Below are 16,120 nucleotides of genomic sequence, written 5' to 3' on the forward strand. Positions count from 1 at the left end.
GATTTGTGCAATCTATAGCATAGACCTCTCTCGCCAAAGAGAGGGGGGCCCTTGGAGGAGGGTTTAAGAACCGTCTGATGACGTATTCTCTCTCTCTCTCTCTCTCTCTCTCTCTCTCTCTCTCTCAGCACCTTCATTCACAGTTGCATTCACTTTGTTTGTGATCATTGCATTCTCTCTCTAAAGGAACGGAAGGCTCTCCCTTCAAGTAAGTAAAAGGAACCCTTGAGCACTCATCTTGAGCAAGATCAACATTCACTTCCGTTGCACCTTACATTGACCTTGTGGAGCATTCAAATCAACAAAAGGCGGGCCGTGAACTCTCGCCACACTCGAAGACTGGAGGACGAACACCATGTCTATCCTATGAAGAGGAACCCTCTACCCTAGCATCGTTTGTCCTGCCAACCATAATGTAATTCTGAGTTCCTAAGCTCTATGTCTTCGCTGCAAACCAACCAAGGCTCACTCTTTAAGGAAAAAGTGATTCGGTCCCTGCAAACAGAACCATGAAACCGGCTCGTAGGGCAGTAGACTTTAGCTTTCACCCGATTCTTAACTTGAAAAACTTTACTTGAACTCATAGACAGAGAAACTTCGCAAATGAACCTGTAGCTTAACACTTCAAATGAACCATGGCTTGGCAGCTGGAGTGCTACCAAGCACACAGTGACACCTTGTAGGCCCCAAAGACTAGCGCCCCTTTCGGTATTTCATTATTCTTACAAACCTACGAGTTCCAACGAGCTGTCTCGCTTTTACCATGCTCAAAATGGCCTACTCTAGCCCAATTTCAGCAACATAACCACAGTAGAAGGCTTCACAAATAAAGTCCCCACATTAAAGGTGACTTCCCCAGCGCATATGAGCACTTTCCCAATTCTGGCAAGAATCTGCAGCACGCTGAATTCTCTGTTTTTTGCACCAAAAATGCACCAGATCACCTGTATAGTGATCCCATCGCTTCCCCGAAGCTCCTGGGGGTATTAGGGATCAATTAGGGTCAAAACCCTAAACCTGCAAAAATACACAACATATTGTATTTTACTATTTTGGGCTCCGTTTCGCGTGCCGTCGCATCTGTAGCAAACGCTCATACTCTCGCACATGTAGGGCTACTTGCCCTTTGAATCGGACAAGATTTATCACGTGAAATCTCTCCAAATTCACCTGTACCTGCGGGGGATAAGCAATTAACTAATCCAGTACCTGGACAAGAGGCTCTTGCCTCGGCATGCGCGCATGAATCCACACAATTGTACATACAGATGGAAATTCCTTGAGCTGGGCATTACGATTCTGTATTCAAAGGGGGAGAGAGGTGCGCGAGAGTGGAATCGTCGCACTACATAAGACAAGGGAGAAGGCAAGCTTTCCATTAAAGCTGTGATCACCTGCACCAACTACTCATAAATTCAATTGAAGAATCTAGTACTTTGGTTAGAGATGCCCGCTTGTAATCTTTGCCTGCAATAATGATGAACTTCTTTGGGGGGAACCAGCCTACCTTCTAGTCCCCAATCCGGTATCGACTCCAAAGTCCTCCCCTTTCTTCTCTCTTTGAATTATAATATAGATTCTCTTTTATTAATGTAATGTGTCCAGCTTAAAGCCATTGTGTGTGCATCCCGCTTTGTGACGGGGGTAGAGAGATTGTAAGAGAGGAGGTGACGAGCCATGATGAGCCCAAAAGTTAAAACTGACAATACACTATAACCAACGAGCATGCAAGGCCACCCACCTCTCATACACGCATGAGGCTGAAACGCTTGGGGTTAAACACATACTTGGCCATGGATTAAAGCACAAAATGGACACCTGAGAACACATGCCATTACATGAATCAAAATCCATGGCTAATCAAGATTCAAAGCTATACATGACCACACTACCTCACATATACCCGCAAAATACTCATACTCTGCTCTTTAGATATACTATGGACCTTGTAAGACAATCAACTAGCTGATTAAAGCCTCGATTGTTTGTGTTTAGTCTACGTGTTGACACAGCCAACATACAACTGTATTGGTGAAAAGAATACCAAAAAGAATGAAAATCTATGGCAGCCCATCTCTTTTAAGTACCTCTCTACGACTCATTTTCCAAGATATTTGTGTTATGTATGGATTCAAAGCATCCAAAGAAAAAAAAATCCTTTAGTACGGTGAATTGTTGATAAGTAAGCCCCTCAAACAACATTGTCACTGGATCCCAATCGCTGAGTTAACTATTAGTTACATTGAGATAGATTGAAATAAGGAATGCCAATAAGTTTGATAGGTTTCAAAACTTGTACTTCAACATCAAAAGAGCGAGTTTGAGCCCTTAAGCAGCTGGGGAGATGCAAACTTGGACGTACCTCATATGAGCTTTGCATTGGCTGCGGTTGTGGTTGCTGCTCCTGCTGTTGTTGTTGTTGTTGAGGTTGAGCCTGGTTTATGGGACTGCTTGAGCTCGAACAAAAGCTTCTAGGCTGACCTGAAAAGACGGCCTCTCGAATAAGCGTTAATGACAATGCTTCATTCGTGGTGGTAAGGTGAAACTGCGCTGATCTGGAGGCCATAGCCGTCAGAATCATGCCGACAGATGTCTTCGCACGAAACATTTCTTCCTAGCGCGAGAGTCTCGACAGGGTTTAGGGTTTAACACTCTGTTAGAATTTTACAGCGCTCGTCGCTTTCGTAAGGAATGAGTATTGATCCTTTGAATTCGTTTCTTTTTTAGGCGGTACTGAGAGGGGGTTTAGGTCTCCCCAATCTCGGAAAAATAAAAAGCTTTTCAAACAATCTTTTTTTTTTCTTTTTTTGTCGTTTGAAGCTTCGCCTTGAATAGTTTTACAGGATTGCGTCCACTCACCCACACTCGCATGTTTCAAAGGTTGAACCATAGTGGGTGCACTTAGAGCTCCTCACCTCTACCACTAGGCCAACACCCCTTGCCGTCCTTTCAAAACATCTTAAATGTGTAAGTCAAAGGTGAGTTTAGGAAATGAAAAGACCTATGAAGGTGGAAGTCAAAAAACTAGTTACAAAAATGAAAAGACCTAAGAAAGTGAAAAGTCAAAAGAAGTTTTGTGTCTATATAAAGAGCTTATCTCCTTCACATAGATGCATTTGTGATTTTTGGTTTTCTAAAAGAAATCCTTAGTGTTGTGTTGGGTTAGGGAGACTCCTTTCATTTCACATATGACATGATGGAGACTTGCCTTTCATTTCACATCTTGGCATGTCTTTACTTTTGTTGAATTCTATTGTTTTAGAATGCCAAAGTGAAGCTTCACCTTGCATAAATTTTACACACACACACATGTTTTTTTTGCATTCTATTGTTTTAGAATGCTAAAGTGAAGCTTCACTTCTAATAAATTCTATACACACATATATATTAATTAGTTCTTTTTATTTCACCTTTCATTTCACAACTTCACATGGCTTTACATTTCTTGCATTTTATAGCTTGATTTCAGTTAGTGTTAACGTTCGAGAAAGTCTCTTTTATTAAGCAATTGCTGATCAAGTTTCTTCCTCAGTATGTTGCTACGATTTTCGAAGCGGGTCACATTAGTGGGAATGTTGAAAGATGTGTACTTCTTAATCAAAGAGAAAAAGGGAGGGGTCGCCATCTGGCGGGCGAGAGAGAATAAGAAGAAGAAGATTTTTAACGTCGCTTAGTGTCAGATAGGAGGGATCACCGCCTTGTAGCCCTGCGGTGTCAGCGCGGACGTGCGGAGAGAGAGAGAGAGAGAGAGAGAGAGGGAGATGTCAGTCGGGGAGCTCTCATGTGGAATACAGGAGAGAAGGTGACCATGACGAGGGGGTAGTCTCCAAGGCTGAACGGGGTGGATGCGGAACAGCCCGGAGGGTGGGGAACGGGGGTGTTGTTCAGCTTATTGCGATCACGGGGGGAGAGAGAGAGAGAGAGCGATGGACAGCACAGGCTTGGGGGGGGAAGGATTGTGTGACGCCGAGGGAGTCTGGGTCGGGAAGCGGTCCGTACGTGGATGGCGATGGCGAGAAGCCTGAGGTGTTGATGGCGACAAGGCCATTCAATTTTGATTTGCAACTAGAAGATTCTCTTGACATCACAGTGGCTAATTAATTAATGTTCGGACAATAGACCCAGTATGTGAATATGATCAAAAATCAGAAATACTAGCAGAAATTTTGAGATTTGTAAAATTTTTGGACGACTTTCTCACATATTTCATCGGTTTTTCTTCCATTTACCATGGTTTGCTATTAGCTAGTCTCGAATTTCAATCGGCTCAAGACTAAGCTGAGGCAATCCTTTCCCAAACACTGATACCAGTTTAATTCAACCTAACAATTTTATCCCTTTCTTATTGTTTTTGAAAGCCGTCATGACCCTTTCACTTGTTTTCTCCTTATTTGTTTAACGTTTTCTTCTCTTTAAAGTGTCTTTGCACTATGTAAGTAGTGATTTTATTTTATTTTTGTCGATTAAAGACCTTAGTGCACTATGGGTGAAGGTCATTCAATTTTCATTTCTTGATAAGTGTCCCAAGGAGGCCTAAAAGTCTTGTGAATGAAAAGAAATCATGGTCTTTTAAATGTTATTTTCTGAAGTTGCATTCACCTTTTTGGATTAAAAAGTGTATTCATAAGACTTTGATCCTGTGATGTAAATTATTGACAAAGGGTCCTTTGATTCATAAAGATTTATTTCATTAATTTGTTTTAAGATATATTTTTAAAAAAATTTGTCTTTTTTATGAAAAAACACTATAATATTTTTATATTTTATTGTGTTTTTTACTTCCTTCTCATTTTATTTTGTTTCAAAATGTTGATGTGCAATGTGCACCTTTCACATTATTTAAGTGAGACCTTTGGAATATATAAACCATTTGTGATTATATATGTGTAGTAGATAATACAATTTTATATTAAAAAACAATACAAATCCATGTGATTGTAGAGACATATTCAAACTTACTCTTTCTCATCCGCCCTTAACTTAGCAGTTTCGTGCCTCCTCACCTTGTTGAAGCCATTAAGAATACCTTACATTAGTAAAAGGGAGCTTAATAAATATATTTTTGGTAGTACTCACTCCAATGAGAGAGTTGCGATTAAATTCTATAACCAAACACGTATGAGACCCATCCTAGGATGGAGAGAGAGAGAGAGAGAGAGAGAGAGAGAGAGAGAATTTAAAATGCAGAGGCTCCTTTTTTTGGATTGCCACATGTCAGACACATAAAGCTCCATTAGTTTTAGGACATTCATCATCCTTTAGTATATAGTAAAACATACAACAACTCCATGCTCCAAATGAGCCATGGACTCTCCAAAAGAATTACAAGTCCATTGGTTAACACGAGAGCCACCCCAACATAACCACTAAAGAGATCTCAAACAAAAAAACAATAGCCAAATATATAACATGACAAAGCCTGATAAGTTAGCCACCCTACATAAGAGATCACCACCTACCAAGGTAAAGGTGCATAAGGAGGAGCTTCCAGCTCCATCGGCTTGCACCTAGACTTCACTCGTGGGACGACACAAATCATAGACTTTTACGGAGAGCCTTGCACCGTCAGAATAGTCCGCCATCACGAGGAGAGAGGCAGCACCAGTGCATCAGGTTTTGCGGCCCCATCGACACATGGCCTTCGATGCCACCATGGAGAGTAGCTCATGGCACAACGCACTATTCGTGCTGCCAGAGACCCTCCAGAACACGGGCCACCATTGTCTCCCATGGGGAGATGGGAGAGCAACCTCTCTCGCTTTCAAAAATGAGGGGGGCAACAAATTGCGTTAAAACAACACGGATTGAGAAAACCAGGAGCCCCCCGTCAGGGCAAACCGCTGCCCCACAGGCTCACATCCTCCCATGATTGTTGGGATAAAGGCGGTGTGCCTCTTATCTAGGTCGAACATGCCAGAGACGTTCGACCACCCGTCACTTGTACACACCTTATCCTTTACTGTATAAAAGAATAAGGGGCTCTTTCACACATTGTGATGAGCTACTCCACCCTCTCTCTCTCTCTCTCTCTCTCTCCGCACAAGCAACGCATTTGCGTACCCTCAATTGGTATCAGAGAGCACAGGCATTGTTGAGAGCTTTGAGGCAATAGCTTCCTCGCTCTCGGCAAAGGAGAGATCGAAAAAGCTTGGAAGCTTTGTGAGAACACAATGGAAGCTTGTGAGCTCATCTAAGAGTGATGTATGCTCTTGTGGAAGCTCAAAAGAGAATGTGAAAGATTGTATGTAGGTGAAGGTGATGCCCTAAAAACTGTGTGTGTAGCAGCATTATTTTCAAATTCTTTTTTATCTTTGGAGAATGCATATCTAAATATTCTGCTCTACGGGGCCCTATGTCTCAACGTAGTCTACAACTTTGCAAAAGAAACTTTTTGCAAATTCCTCAACGATTTGCTGACATGCAGCTCGGACTGACTGTATACGTGAGATTTTAGGCTTTTTGTTTCGCGTAGTGTGCGAGTTTGATGCACTTTTGAAATCACGATATGTGCTAAAAGTTGAATGCAAAAATTCTAAGTTAAAGATGCAATTTCAACTTGTGCAAAGCTTGTGGTTTGAGGGTTTTTTGGTAGAGTTGGGCAAAAAATCACAGAGGCGGGTTACACACCATCCAAGCAGTCTTTTGAGAGACGTAGTTTTTTGAGCACACATGTGGAGCTTATTTCACAAGTTTTCGGTTCATGGTCTTTATGGATGGATTTGCATATAGTTATGGTGCATGTTTGATGCCCATTATACGTGCATTTTGGCGAGCACTTTTGAGTGTCCGTGATTCCTCTTAAGAGCATTGTTTTCACATTGATCGGTTTTTCATAGCACCTCTTTTGGCGCTTGTTTATGCGCAAACACTCGGTTGATGTATGTTGAGTGTGGATTGCCATTGTATGTCACATTGTGGAGCCATTTTGGCGTTTCTACTCATTGGCATTGAGTAGTGGTTATGGTTTATGGTTTTGAGTCTTCTTTTAGAGACTATAGCGATCGAGATTTACTCCCAATTTTCCATATCTTTTGTTGACAATTTTTGGTCAGTTTATAGTGGTCAAGAGCTTTTCCCACTCTGGCATCTTTGATGCAATTTGTGGTTTGAGAGTTTGCATTGAAATTTCACTGATTTTGCAGGAGAGACTCTAGTTTGGCTTGATTGCCATACACTCTTTTGATGCATTTGTGGTCATTGGATTGATATGGTGATTCTCTCTTGTTGTGATCAACTTTTCTCCCACATTGATGGGCATATGGTTGTTTTTGGACACGGATTTGTGTTCTTGTATCCACTCTCGCAAGAGTGAGATTTGTGTAAGCTCACAGTGGCTACACGTAGACTTATGGTATGCACTATTTTTTATCAATGAATATTTTGCATACAGTTTACACGTAGTCACTGGTTATAGAATCCGTGTACTTTTGGCAATTGAGACTTGCATCAGTGTAGCAATTGCAAAACACGGTGTGGTTACACTACTCCAGGAGATCTTATGCATTGATGCGCTCGAGCACTACAAGTGCTGGTGAGCTCTCTCTTTTGAGAGTGTTTTCTCCTCGTAGGGAGCTCCTTTCGTTCTAGGCTTGGTGCACTTAAGTCTCTTCGGCATTGGTTTATGCACATTACCCTTATACATGTTCGAGAGCCATATCTTTCACATATGGCAGTTGATATATGTGACAATTCTCAGTCCATGACGACGACAATGACTAATGTGAGACAACGATCTCATTCATGTTGACACTTAAGATATTGGCATTGTGGTCACACACGACACATTAGACAACATTGCTTTAGACGCACGAGACAGCAACGCAGATATATGCGTGATGCAAAACGGTTTTGACACGGACTAAAGAGGTGGCTTCATATGCTAGTGAAGGTGATGTCACATTTACCTCTAGTGTTCCTCTTGCTTTTCAGTCTCATAGAGATGTCATTTTCTCTCAATGGTTGTTAGATGAGTATGTAGCATTCCATGTCACATCATGTCGTGAGTGGTTCAACACTTTTGCTAGTGGGAGCCTTGGTCGTGTGCATCTGGCTAACAGATCATCATATGACATAGAGGTGCTATGTTTCTGAGATTGCAGATAGCCTGATCTTAGTGAGATGTTTGAAGACAGTGGATGTCAGGTATTGCTTAGCAATCAGTCTATTCAGATGCATTGCGGTTTCCTAGCGATTGTAAGAGGAGCCAAGATTGAATCAGTCTACCCTATGCATGTATTTGAGGTGCGAGAGAGCATAGTCTCAATTACATTAAAATCATGTCAACGAGAGACTAGGCATATATCTTTTGAAAATGAGCTCCAAAGTACTATGCATGACATGTCTATAGATGCAAAGTAAGAGCGGCCATGCTCTAGCGAGTCAGAGCAGATTAATAGAGATGCCTCCTACCATGGAGATGAGTGATATGGAGTTCTTTGACATACTCATGCCAGAGGATGATATGGCAATGCTAGGACATGTGAATACAATCCCTATGGATGATGAGGGATAGTGTCATGTCCAACACCTAAATCATCCATAAGGCGTTTGAGCCATACACACTCAACCGTAGCTATGAAGACTGCCATGTACTCATCTTCACAACTAGAAGTGGCCAAAGTAGGTTGCTTCTTGCTCAACCATGAAATACATGAATTGTCTAGCAATAAACAAAAACCACTCATGGACACTTGCGTATCAAAAGAACCAGCCCAATCTGAGTCTGAAAAAGCATATAAGTCTGGCGGCAATGATCCCCCCTTAGGATAAAACAAGCCAAGATGTAAAGTGCCACTCAAGTAGCAAAAAATCCTCTCGACAACCTTCCAATGCTTAGACCCTGTGCTATGCATGAATCTACTAACTTGTGAGACTCCAAACTAAATATCCAACCTTGTGTTGGATACATAAATAAGGTAGCCAATAGAAGTTTGGTAAAGAGTGACATTGGCAGGATCACCAGCATCATGAAGACTCAATTTCAAACCTGTTTCCATGGGAGTGGCAAAAGGTTTGCAATCCTCAAGTCCAAATGTACATAGAAATGTCTCTATGTAACTTGTCTAATGCGAGGCAATACCGCCGTCACGCTGCTTATTCTGTATACCCAAGTAATGATGCAATAGCCCCAAATCTGTCATCTTGAAAGTGGCATTCAAATTAGCCTTAAATTCAGCAATATGTCTCTAATTTGGTCCAGTGATCAGCAAATCATCCACATAGAGAACCACAATGAGAGGTATATCACCCTCATACTTTACATACAATGTGCTTTCTATTGGATTTTTTACGAAAGCCTTGTTTGACCAAATGAGTGTCGACATTCTCATACCAAGCACGAGGAGATTGCTTCAACCCATACAAAGCTTTCTTACATTTGTACAGTTTATCTTCTTGCCCTTTAATGACAAAACCGCGAGGTTGCGTTACATAAACTTCCTCAAATATGTCACGATTCAAGAAAGCAGTAACAATGTCTGACTGATGTACATCCCAACCAAAATGTCTGACTGACATACATCCCAACCAAAACGAGTTGTCAATGCACAAAGAAAACGCACAATAGTCATACGACAAGTGAGAGCAAAAGTCTCTTTATAATCTATGACTTTTTGTTGTGCATAACCCTTTGCAACAAGTCGAGCCTTATAGCAATCAATCTCACCATCCGGCTTGCGTTTAAACTTGTAAAACCACTTCGTACCAATGGCCTTTTTGCTAGCACATAAAGTCCATGTGTCATTTTCTATAAGTGCATCATATTATGATTGCATGGCAGCCATCCAAATTTTTGAGTTTTGTGCTTCATCAAAAGATAGAGGTTCCTCAACATCACACAAGCTAGACACAACCAAACCATAAGAATCTGATGCATAAGATGCATGGCGAGAACCTGAACGAGTATGACTAGACAAAGGTGCATCCAATTTACTATCACGCAAAGTATGCACTAGCCATTTAGGCATACCTCTAGCCTGCTCGTTCTAAACCCTTTCCTCACGAATTACATCATGTACATCTGCTTCAGTAATAGGCTAATCTGTAACATTTTTAGAAACCCCCATAGGCTGTACACATTTGTTGTAATGAAGATGGTCCATGAAATTTGAGAATAGAGGAATTAGGAGAATTAAAGAGAGCATTTTGTGGGACTACTTTGAGAACATAGGGGGTGAACTTAATTAGCGGTAGCAACATAACCATACTTGGCATGAACAATACTTTTGAGAGAGAGAGAGAGAGAGAGAGAGAGATAGAGAGAGAATTAGAGAACTTGACAACAGTTGAGGACCATATTTATGTGGAGCCGGTCCCCCCTCCAATAGGCTTTTGTATTATAGATTCTCCCATAAAGAGAGACTTGGTATAATACAAAATACGCTTTGTTTGTGGATGATACAACCTATAACCTTTGTTTTCAAAACTATAACAAAAAAAATTTACATTTGACAGCCTTATCATCCAATTTTCTACACTGCATTTGTGGCATCAAAGCATATAACAGACAACCAAAAACACGCATGTGCTCAATAGAATGCGTTATATGGAGTCATAGACTACAAATCTTTCAGGGAACATCTGTTAAGCATAAGTGGCACACATAATAGCCTCAAGCCAAAACAAATGTGGTAAAGCTTGACTTTTGACCATACATATTGCCATTTTTGTAAGAGACCTGCTTTTCCTCTCAGCAACACCATTTTGTTGAGGTGTATACGAAATTGTACATTGGTGTTTTATCCTATGACTAGAAAAAAATGCATTAAATTCATGAGACATATATATCCCCCCTTGATTGGAACGGAGGGTGCCCATAGTACACTTTGAGACGTTTTCGGCCATAGCTAGAAATTGCTTGAAGCACACTTCAGACTTTGCCTTAAATAGATACACCCATGCATGCCTGGAGTAATCATCTATGGAAGTCACAAAGTAAAGGCAATTGCCCGAGGATAGAGTTTGCATAGGCCCACAAACATCACTATGCGCACAAGCTACATTGTGAGTGAGAGCACTAAGCTCATATATGTAACAGGGTCAAGAGTAGGGTTTGCTTCACAAGCCGAAGAATGGAAGCATGCACTGAGTTGCATCAATGGTGCCATTTAGTGGAAAGCAGTGTGCTCATCGATTGTTGGACTAGGAAAAAGCAAGATCTCTTGTGTAGTAATTGTACAATCTTGTTTTATAAATGTAAAGTTTAGTTGGTTTTCTTCAAGGTATGCTTGAAATGTTGCTCAAGACGTTTTTGAATTTTAGCCAATTAAGAATACATTAAGAGTCATTAAACCAACTATAACACATATATTGCAACTCATTCTTACAAACAATATGCTTAAGATGTAGTTCATGACGTTTTGATTTTTAGCCAATACACACACACACGCGCGCGCACGCGCGATTCTCAACAAATGGTATCCGAGCCAATTGGTACCACCGCAAACTTATTAGCATCAAGAAGAACCCCCATTTGCCCAACTTTCATCATATTACAACAAGATTAGCGCTCTTTGAAGCCACTAATAGGCTCACTTAATCATAGGAAATCGAGATCACTGCTTCAAATTGATTTAATGAAGCTTTGCGGATGCCCTTCCCACACCAGGGTGACCCCTCTCTCATGATTTGTGAGTGCTATTGCTAAAGATCAAGCTTTTCACCAATTGAATGGTCTTTGTTGTTATTAACAAATTATGCGAGCGATTCTTAGCCCATGATAAGAAAAAGGGAGAAAGAAAAGGGAGAGGAGGGGAGGAGACACACCAAGATGAAAATACTAAACACGTTTTGTTATATTAAGCTCATCAGTAGTGTTCATCTTTTACAAGGGATGAGGGTTTTTATAGATGGAGTGTAGAGGGTTACAAAAGACCAAGACAGGTACAATGTGAGGATTAAGAGGAGGGTAGAGGGATATTTAGGTACAAAGAAGTAAATATACCCATTTCTTTGGTATAAAGGTTCAAAATTTGAGGGAGTAACATCAAGATAAGAGAGGTTAAAAGGAAGGTACAAGGTATAGAGTGCAAAATTTAGGGAAGAAACATTTAAGAGGGGAGAGAAAAGAGAAGGGCCAAGGTACATAATTTAATGGTGACTCAAAATATGGCTAGAGAAGGTGAAAACGAAGAAGCATATAGCTTAAGGATTTTTTCAAGATTAGAAAGGGAGCCATTCCAAATGCCAAAGGCATCATCTATGAACCTTTTGAAGTAGAGGAGAGAGGGATGGAATGGAAGGTTTATGTTATCTTCTAGGTAACAGAGAAAGAGACACACATATGCCACAACAAAGTTTGAACCCATAGAAGTTCCTTTGATTTGTTGCCAATATGTACCATTGAAGGAGATGTAGTGGTGGTTAAGAATTAGCGAGGCTAGGGAGAGGATGAGACTAGTTTTGGGGGTGGAAAAATGAAGTTGGATAGAGGAGAAGAGAGCAAGCAAATAGCAATTATGGGGTAGAGTGATTCAACATGAAAGGTGAAAAGCAGCACATTAAAGGGGCGGACAAGGGAAGAAATATCTTTAATGAGCGAGAATGAATCTTTAAGGTGCTTATTTTTGGTGAGAAGGATAGGAAGAAGTTGAAAATGTAGCCATTGAGAGGCATGCTCTAAAATGTAGCCTTCATACAAGCAAATAGGACGTCCTACTAGAGAGGGTTTGTGGATTTTAGGCAAGAGAAAAAAGGGGCATGGTCTAGGTTTTTATGAGGATGGAAAAAGGATGAAATCTTGTTCCTTAGAGGAAAGAATGCAGCAATTGGTAAGAATAGATGAGATCAAAGAGAGAGGAGCTGAGGAGATAGGGGTGTAGGTAGAGGAATCTAGAAGATTTCTAGAAGCTTCTTCTAGATACCAAGATTTAGATAAGATCACGGGACCCAGATTTTTGTCGGATGGCTTGATGATGATGGAGGGATCATTTTTTAGAGAAAGAAATACTTTTTTTTGGAAAAGGGAAATCGAGAAGCAAGTTGAAGTAAAAGAAACATCCCAAAGAGTGTTAAGCTGTGTCGAGAGAGAGAAGAAAATATTTTTGAGGTTAGACGAGGGAGAAGGGGGTTGCCAAGTGAGGAGAGAGAAGTAAGAGGAGGAAGGAGAGTCTTCTTAAAAAAGAGCTTGAGTTGGTAGCGTCTTTCTAACCTAGTGAAGGAGTGTAGAAGGGAGGAGAGAGGAGGGGAAGGGGAAGGGGGCAAAATGTATTTAAGACCTAGGTCCAAACGCTTCATTTTGCAAGCAGAGAGACAACACGGTTTGAGAGTTTGTGGCATGCAAGGTTTGTAAATTTGTTTTCTAAAGCATAAATGGTTTGATTTCCTAGAATGATAATTTCAAAAAGAGAGGGATTAGTGAAAGGCAATCAATACTTAAACCTACATTTAGCAACACCACAACGGTAGAAAGTAGGAGATAAAGGTGCGGAAAAGGGAGGAGGGGTCCAAAAAAGAGGAAAGAGAGACGGCTTGGAGAAAAGCAAATGGATCCTAGAAGTAGGGTGCTCAAAACCTACTTCCTCCTCCATTGCAAGGTTTTTGAATATCTAGGTTTCTTCGAAAGGCTAGATTTGGGAAGGGGAGGATTAACGCCGGGTGATTGGGCGAGTGGGGTGTGGTTATGGAAAGGAGGGGTATTGGGATAGGTGAGATAGGTGGGGACGAAGGCCGGAAGAGAAGGTGTTTTTTTTTTTCCAAAAATGGGGAGGGAGAGGGAGAAGTGATTTTAGGCTTTTTGAAAGGTTAGTGAGGGTAATTGACGAAAGGGATTTCATGTTTAGCATGGGAAATGGTAGGGCGAGAGGGAGGGGATTTACTGAAGCAAAAGGTGCTTTTTTTTTTGGGGAGGGGGGGGGGGGGGGGTTACAAGCAATACAAGGTGTATTATGGGAGAGGAGTTTGCTCATTTAGGTGGTGACCTCATGTTGAACGAGCTCGCTAACGGTGTTCTCTTTGAGTAGGGCCATTGCTTCGGCCAAGAGGGTTGGTTGAGATCTCTTTCTAGAAAAATGAGCCGCCAGTTCTAGGGAAGTAGCCAAGTGAGTTTGAAGGATAGGGTTTTGGACAAAAGAGTTAAACTCTAGGAGAGGGTTTTGGACAAAAGAGTTAAACTCTAGGAGAGAGGATATTTTCCAAAACACAAGTTGATTAGCCCAAGTCGCATGTTGTACTCTAGGAAAGGATACGGGTGAAATGCTTTTTAATAAGATCCTCCAACCATTCTTCCACAAGATCATGAAAGGAATCAATTTTTTTTTGGAGGTTCTCCACAAGAATGGAATGGGCTTGGATGTAGACGTCGGTGCAATCAAGTTGGTATTGAATGTTAAGGCTAATGAACTTGGCATTGAGAAGGGCTTGGGTGATGGTATCCTCCAGAACTAGACTTGGTGGTTTCATACAAAGGCTATTAGGGGATTTTTGGTTTGCACGGAGATTTTGGAGGTGGAGGAGGTGGGATTTAGCTTTGAAAGTTTAACATTGATAGCCTTGAATTCTTCTAAGGAAAGAGACACAATTTTGCTAAATTCTTGCGGCTTAGTGATGGCGGGAAGGGTGGGAGTGGAGGGAGAAGGGTTAAAATAAGAGGTAGTGGAGACAAAAGGGGAGGGAGTCTTAGCAAAGATGGTAGAGAAGGCACCAAAGGATAAGGGAGTGGTGAAGCGAGGATTGGGGAGCACTCCACTTTGTGTAGCAAGAGTGATGAGTGCATTGGCGCTAATGAATCCTTTAGAGGAAGGTGAAGAGAAATCAAATTCCTCCAAAGGAATATTGGAGGTAATCACGTCCTTGAGTTCCTCTTTACTAAAAAGAGCTTTTTTAAAGGAGGAAGAGGGAACGTGGGTGCTCGATTGGGTGACAAGTGCAAGACGGTTGGTCAAAGCACAAGCCAAAACAAATCCTGGGAGGATAGAAGGGATAGTTGATGGAGAGGATACGAGGATGGGTGAAGGAAAGGCAAAAGAGGTAGTTACAAAGGGGGATGCAGACACGAAAATGGTGGAAGTGGTGACACTAGAGTTTGTCAGTGGGGGAAAGAGGGTGGTTCCAAAAGAGAATGTAGGTGTAGGATTGCTTTGGAGGAGAGTAGGGACGGAAGAGGATTCCATGTGGCCGATGAAGGAATGTTTAGACAATTGATGTAATGAAAGAAAGAAGCCACGTATTGTTGAAACTAACTTTCTAAGCTTGGAAGCTTCCAAAAGAACCAAACAAGCCTAAAAGCTAATATAAACAACCTGTGTTACATTAAGTAAGCCGGGCTTCAAAACTGCAAAAAGTGATCTCACTTTCTACCATGGAAGTTGAATATGTATCTCTTACGGAGGCCATCAAAGAAATTTTGTGGCTTCACAGATTCTCGCCATTCATCCTGTAAAGAATTCAGCCTTTTACTCAAGGATGAAGCATATAGAGGTGAGATTTCACTTCATACGTACTCTTTTGGAAGAGGGACAACTAAATCTTGGAAAGGTGCACACAAGTGATAATCTTGCAGACATGTTAGGAGAAGCTGAGCTTTTACTCACCTTCAATCGGCATTCAAGGATGGAAAGTAGTCAAAGGTTTCTCTCTCTCTCTCTCTCTCTCTCTCTCTCTCTCTCTCTCTCCCCCCCCCCCCCCCTCCTTAATTCTCTAAATTAAGGGGGGAAGAGAGAGAGAGAGAGTTTTTAGGGATTACTTACACTCGCTATTAACCTACTAACACAAATATCTATTTACCTAACCTTAAAAAGGCACCTCACCTCAAGACATTTACATATAGCAAAAATCTCTCTCTCTCTCTCTCTCTCTCTCTCCCACTTAATTCTCTAATTTTCACTCTTATCTACCATCAATAATGACCTCCTCTTGAGCCTACATCCATGACTCGAGCAGACAAAGAAGGCCCGTAATAGTTTGATATTCAAAAATTCATAATCTTGTTTGTTAGCTTATAAAATAGGATTCCCAATAACCTTAATGAGGGGTCTCCAACCTATAAATAGGCCCCTCTTCTTCTTGTAAATTAGCTATCATCTTTGATCTCTAATCTCTAATCTCTCACCTGGCACCCTACCCTATATGCGTGAGGAGAGACTTAGAACCACTTTGTGACCAATGGTTGGAAGTCTATGGCCAA

At 41.3% G+C, this 16,120-nt stretch overlaps 2 protein-coding genes across 2 annotated transcripts in view; one reads left to right on the plus strand and one right to left on the minus strand.

The window, feature by feature from the left end:
* LOC147445243 (uncharacterized) overlaps positions 1-2,696 on the minus strand; it is a 33,775-nt gene extending 31,079 nt beyond the window's left edge. The window contains exon 1 of the mRNA XM_086524806.1: positions 2,363-2,696. Coding sequence (XP_086380932.1) covers positions 2,363-2,608 — 246 coding nt within the window. The 5' untranslated portion in view covers positions 2,609-2,696. The remainder of the gene's footprint in view (positions 1-2,362) is intronic.
* An 11,926-nt stretch (positions 2,697-14,622) lies between these two features.
* LOC147445244 (uncharacterized) lies at positions 14,623-15,138 on the plus strand. The gene has a single exon (XM_086525977.1). It carries the CDS (start codon positions 14,623-14,625, stop codon positions 15,136-15,138), a length of 516 nt encoding a protein of 171 aa, XP_086382103.1.
* Positions 15,139-16,120: the final 982 nt, after the last annotated feature.

This window comes from Adiantum capillus-veneris, chromosome 12 (genome assembly GCF_014529385.1).
Source record: "Adiantum capillus-veneris isolate H3 chromosome 12, ASM1452938v2, whole genome shotgun sequence".
Lineage (NCBI taxonomy): Eukaryota > Viridiplantae > Streptophyta > Polypodiopsida > Polypodiales > Pteridaceae > Adiantum > Adiantum capillus-veneris.

Coding starts and splice junctions, on each gene's coding strand:
- LOC147445244 (XM_086525977.1), top strand. CDS start 14,623: ATGGTAGAGAAGGCACCAAAGGATAAGGGAGTGGTGAAGCGAGGATTG.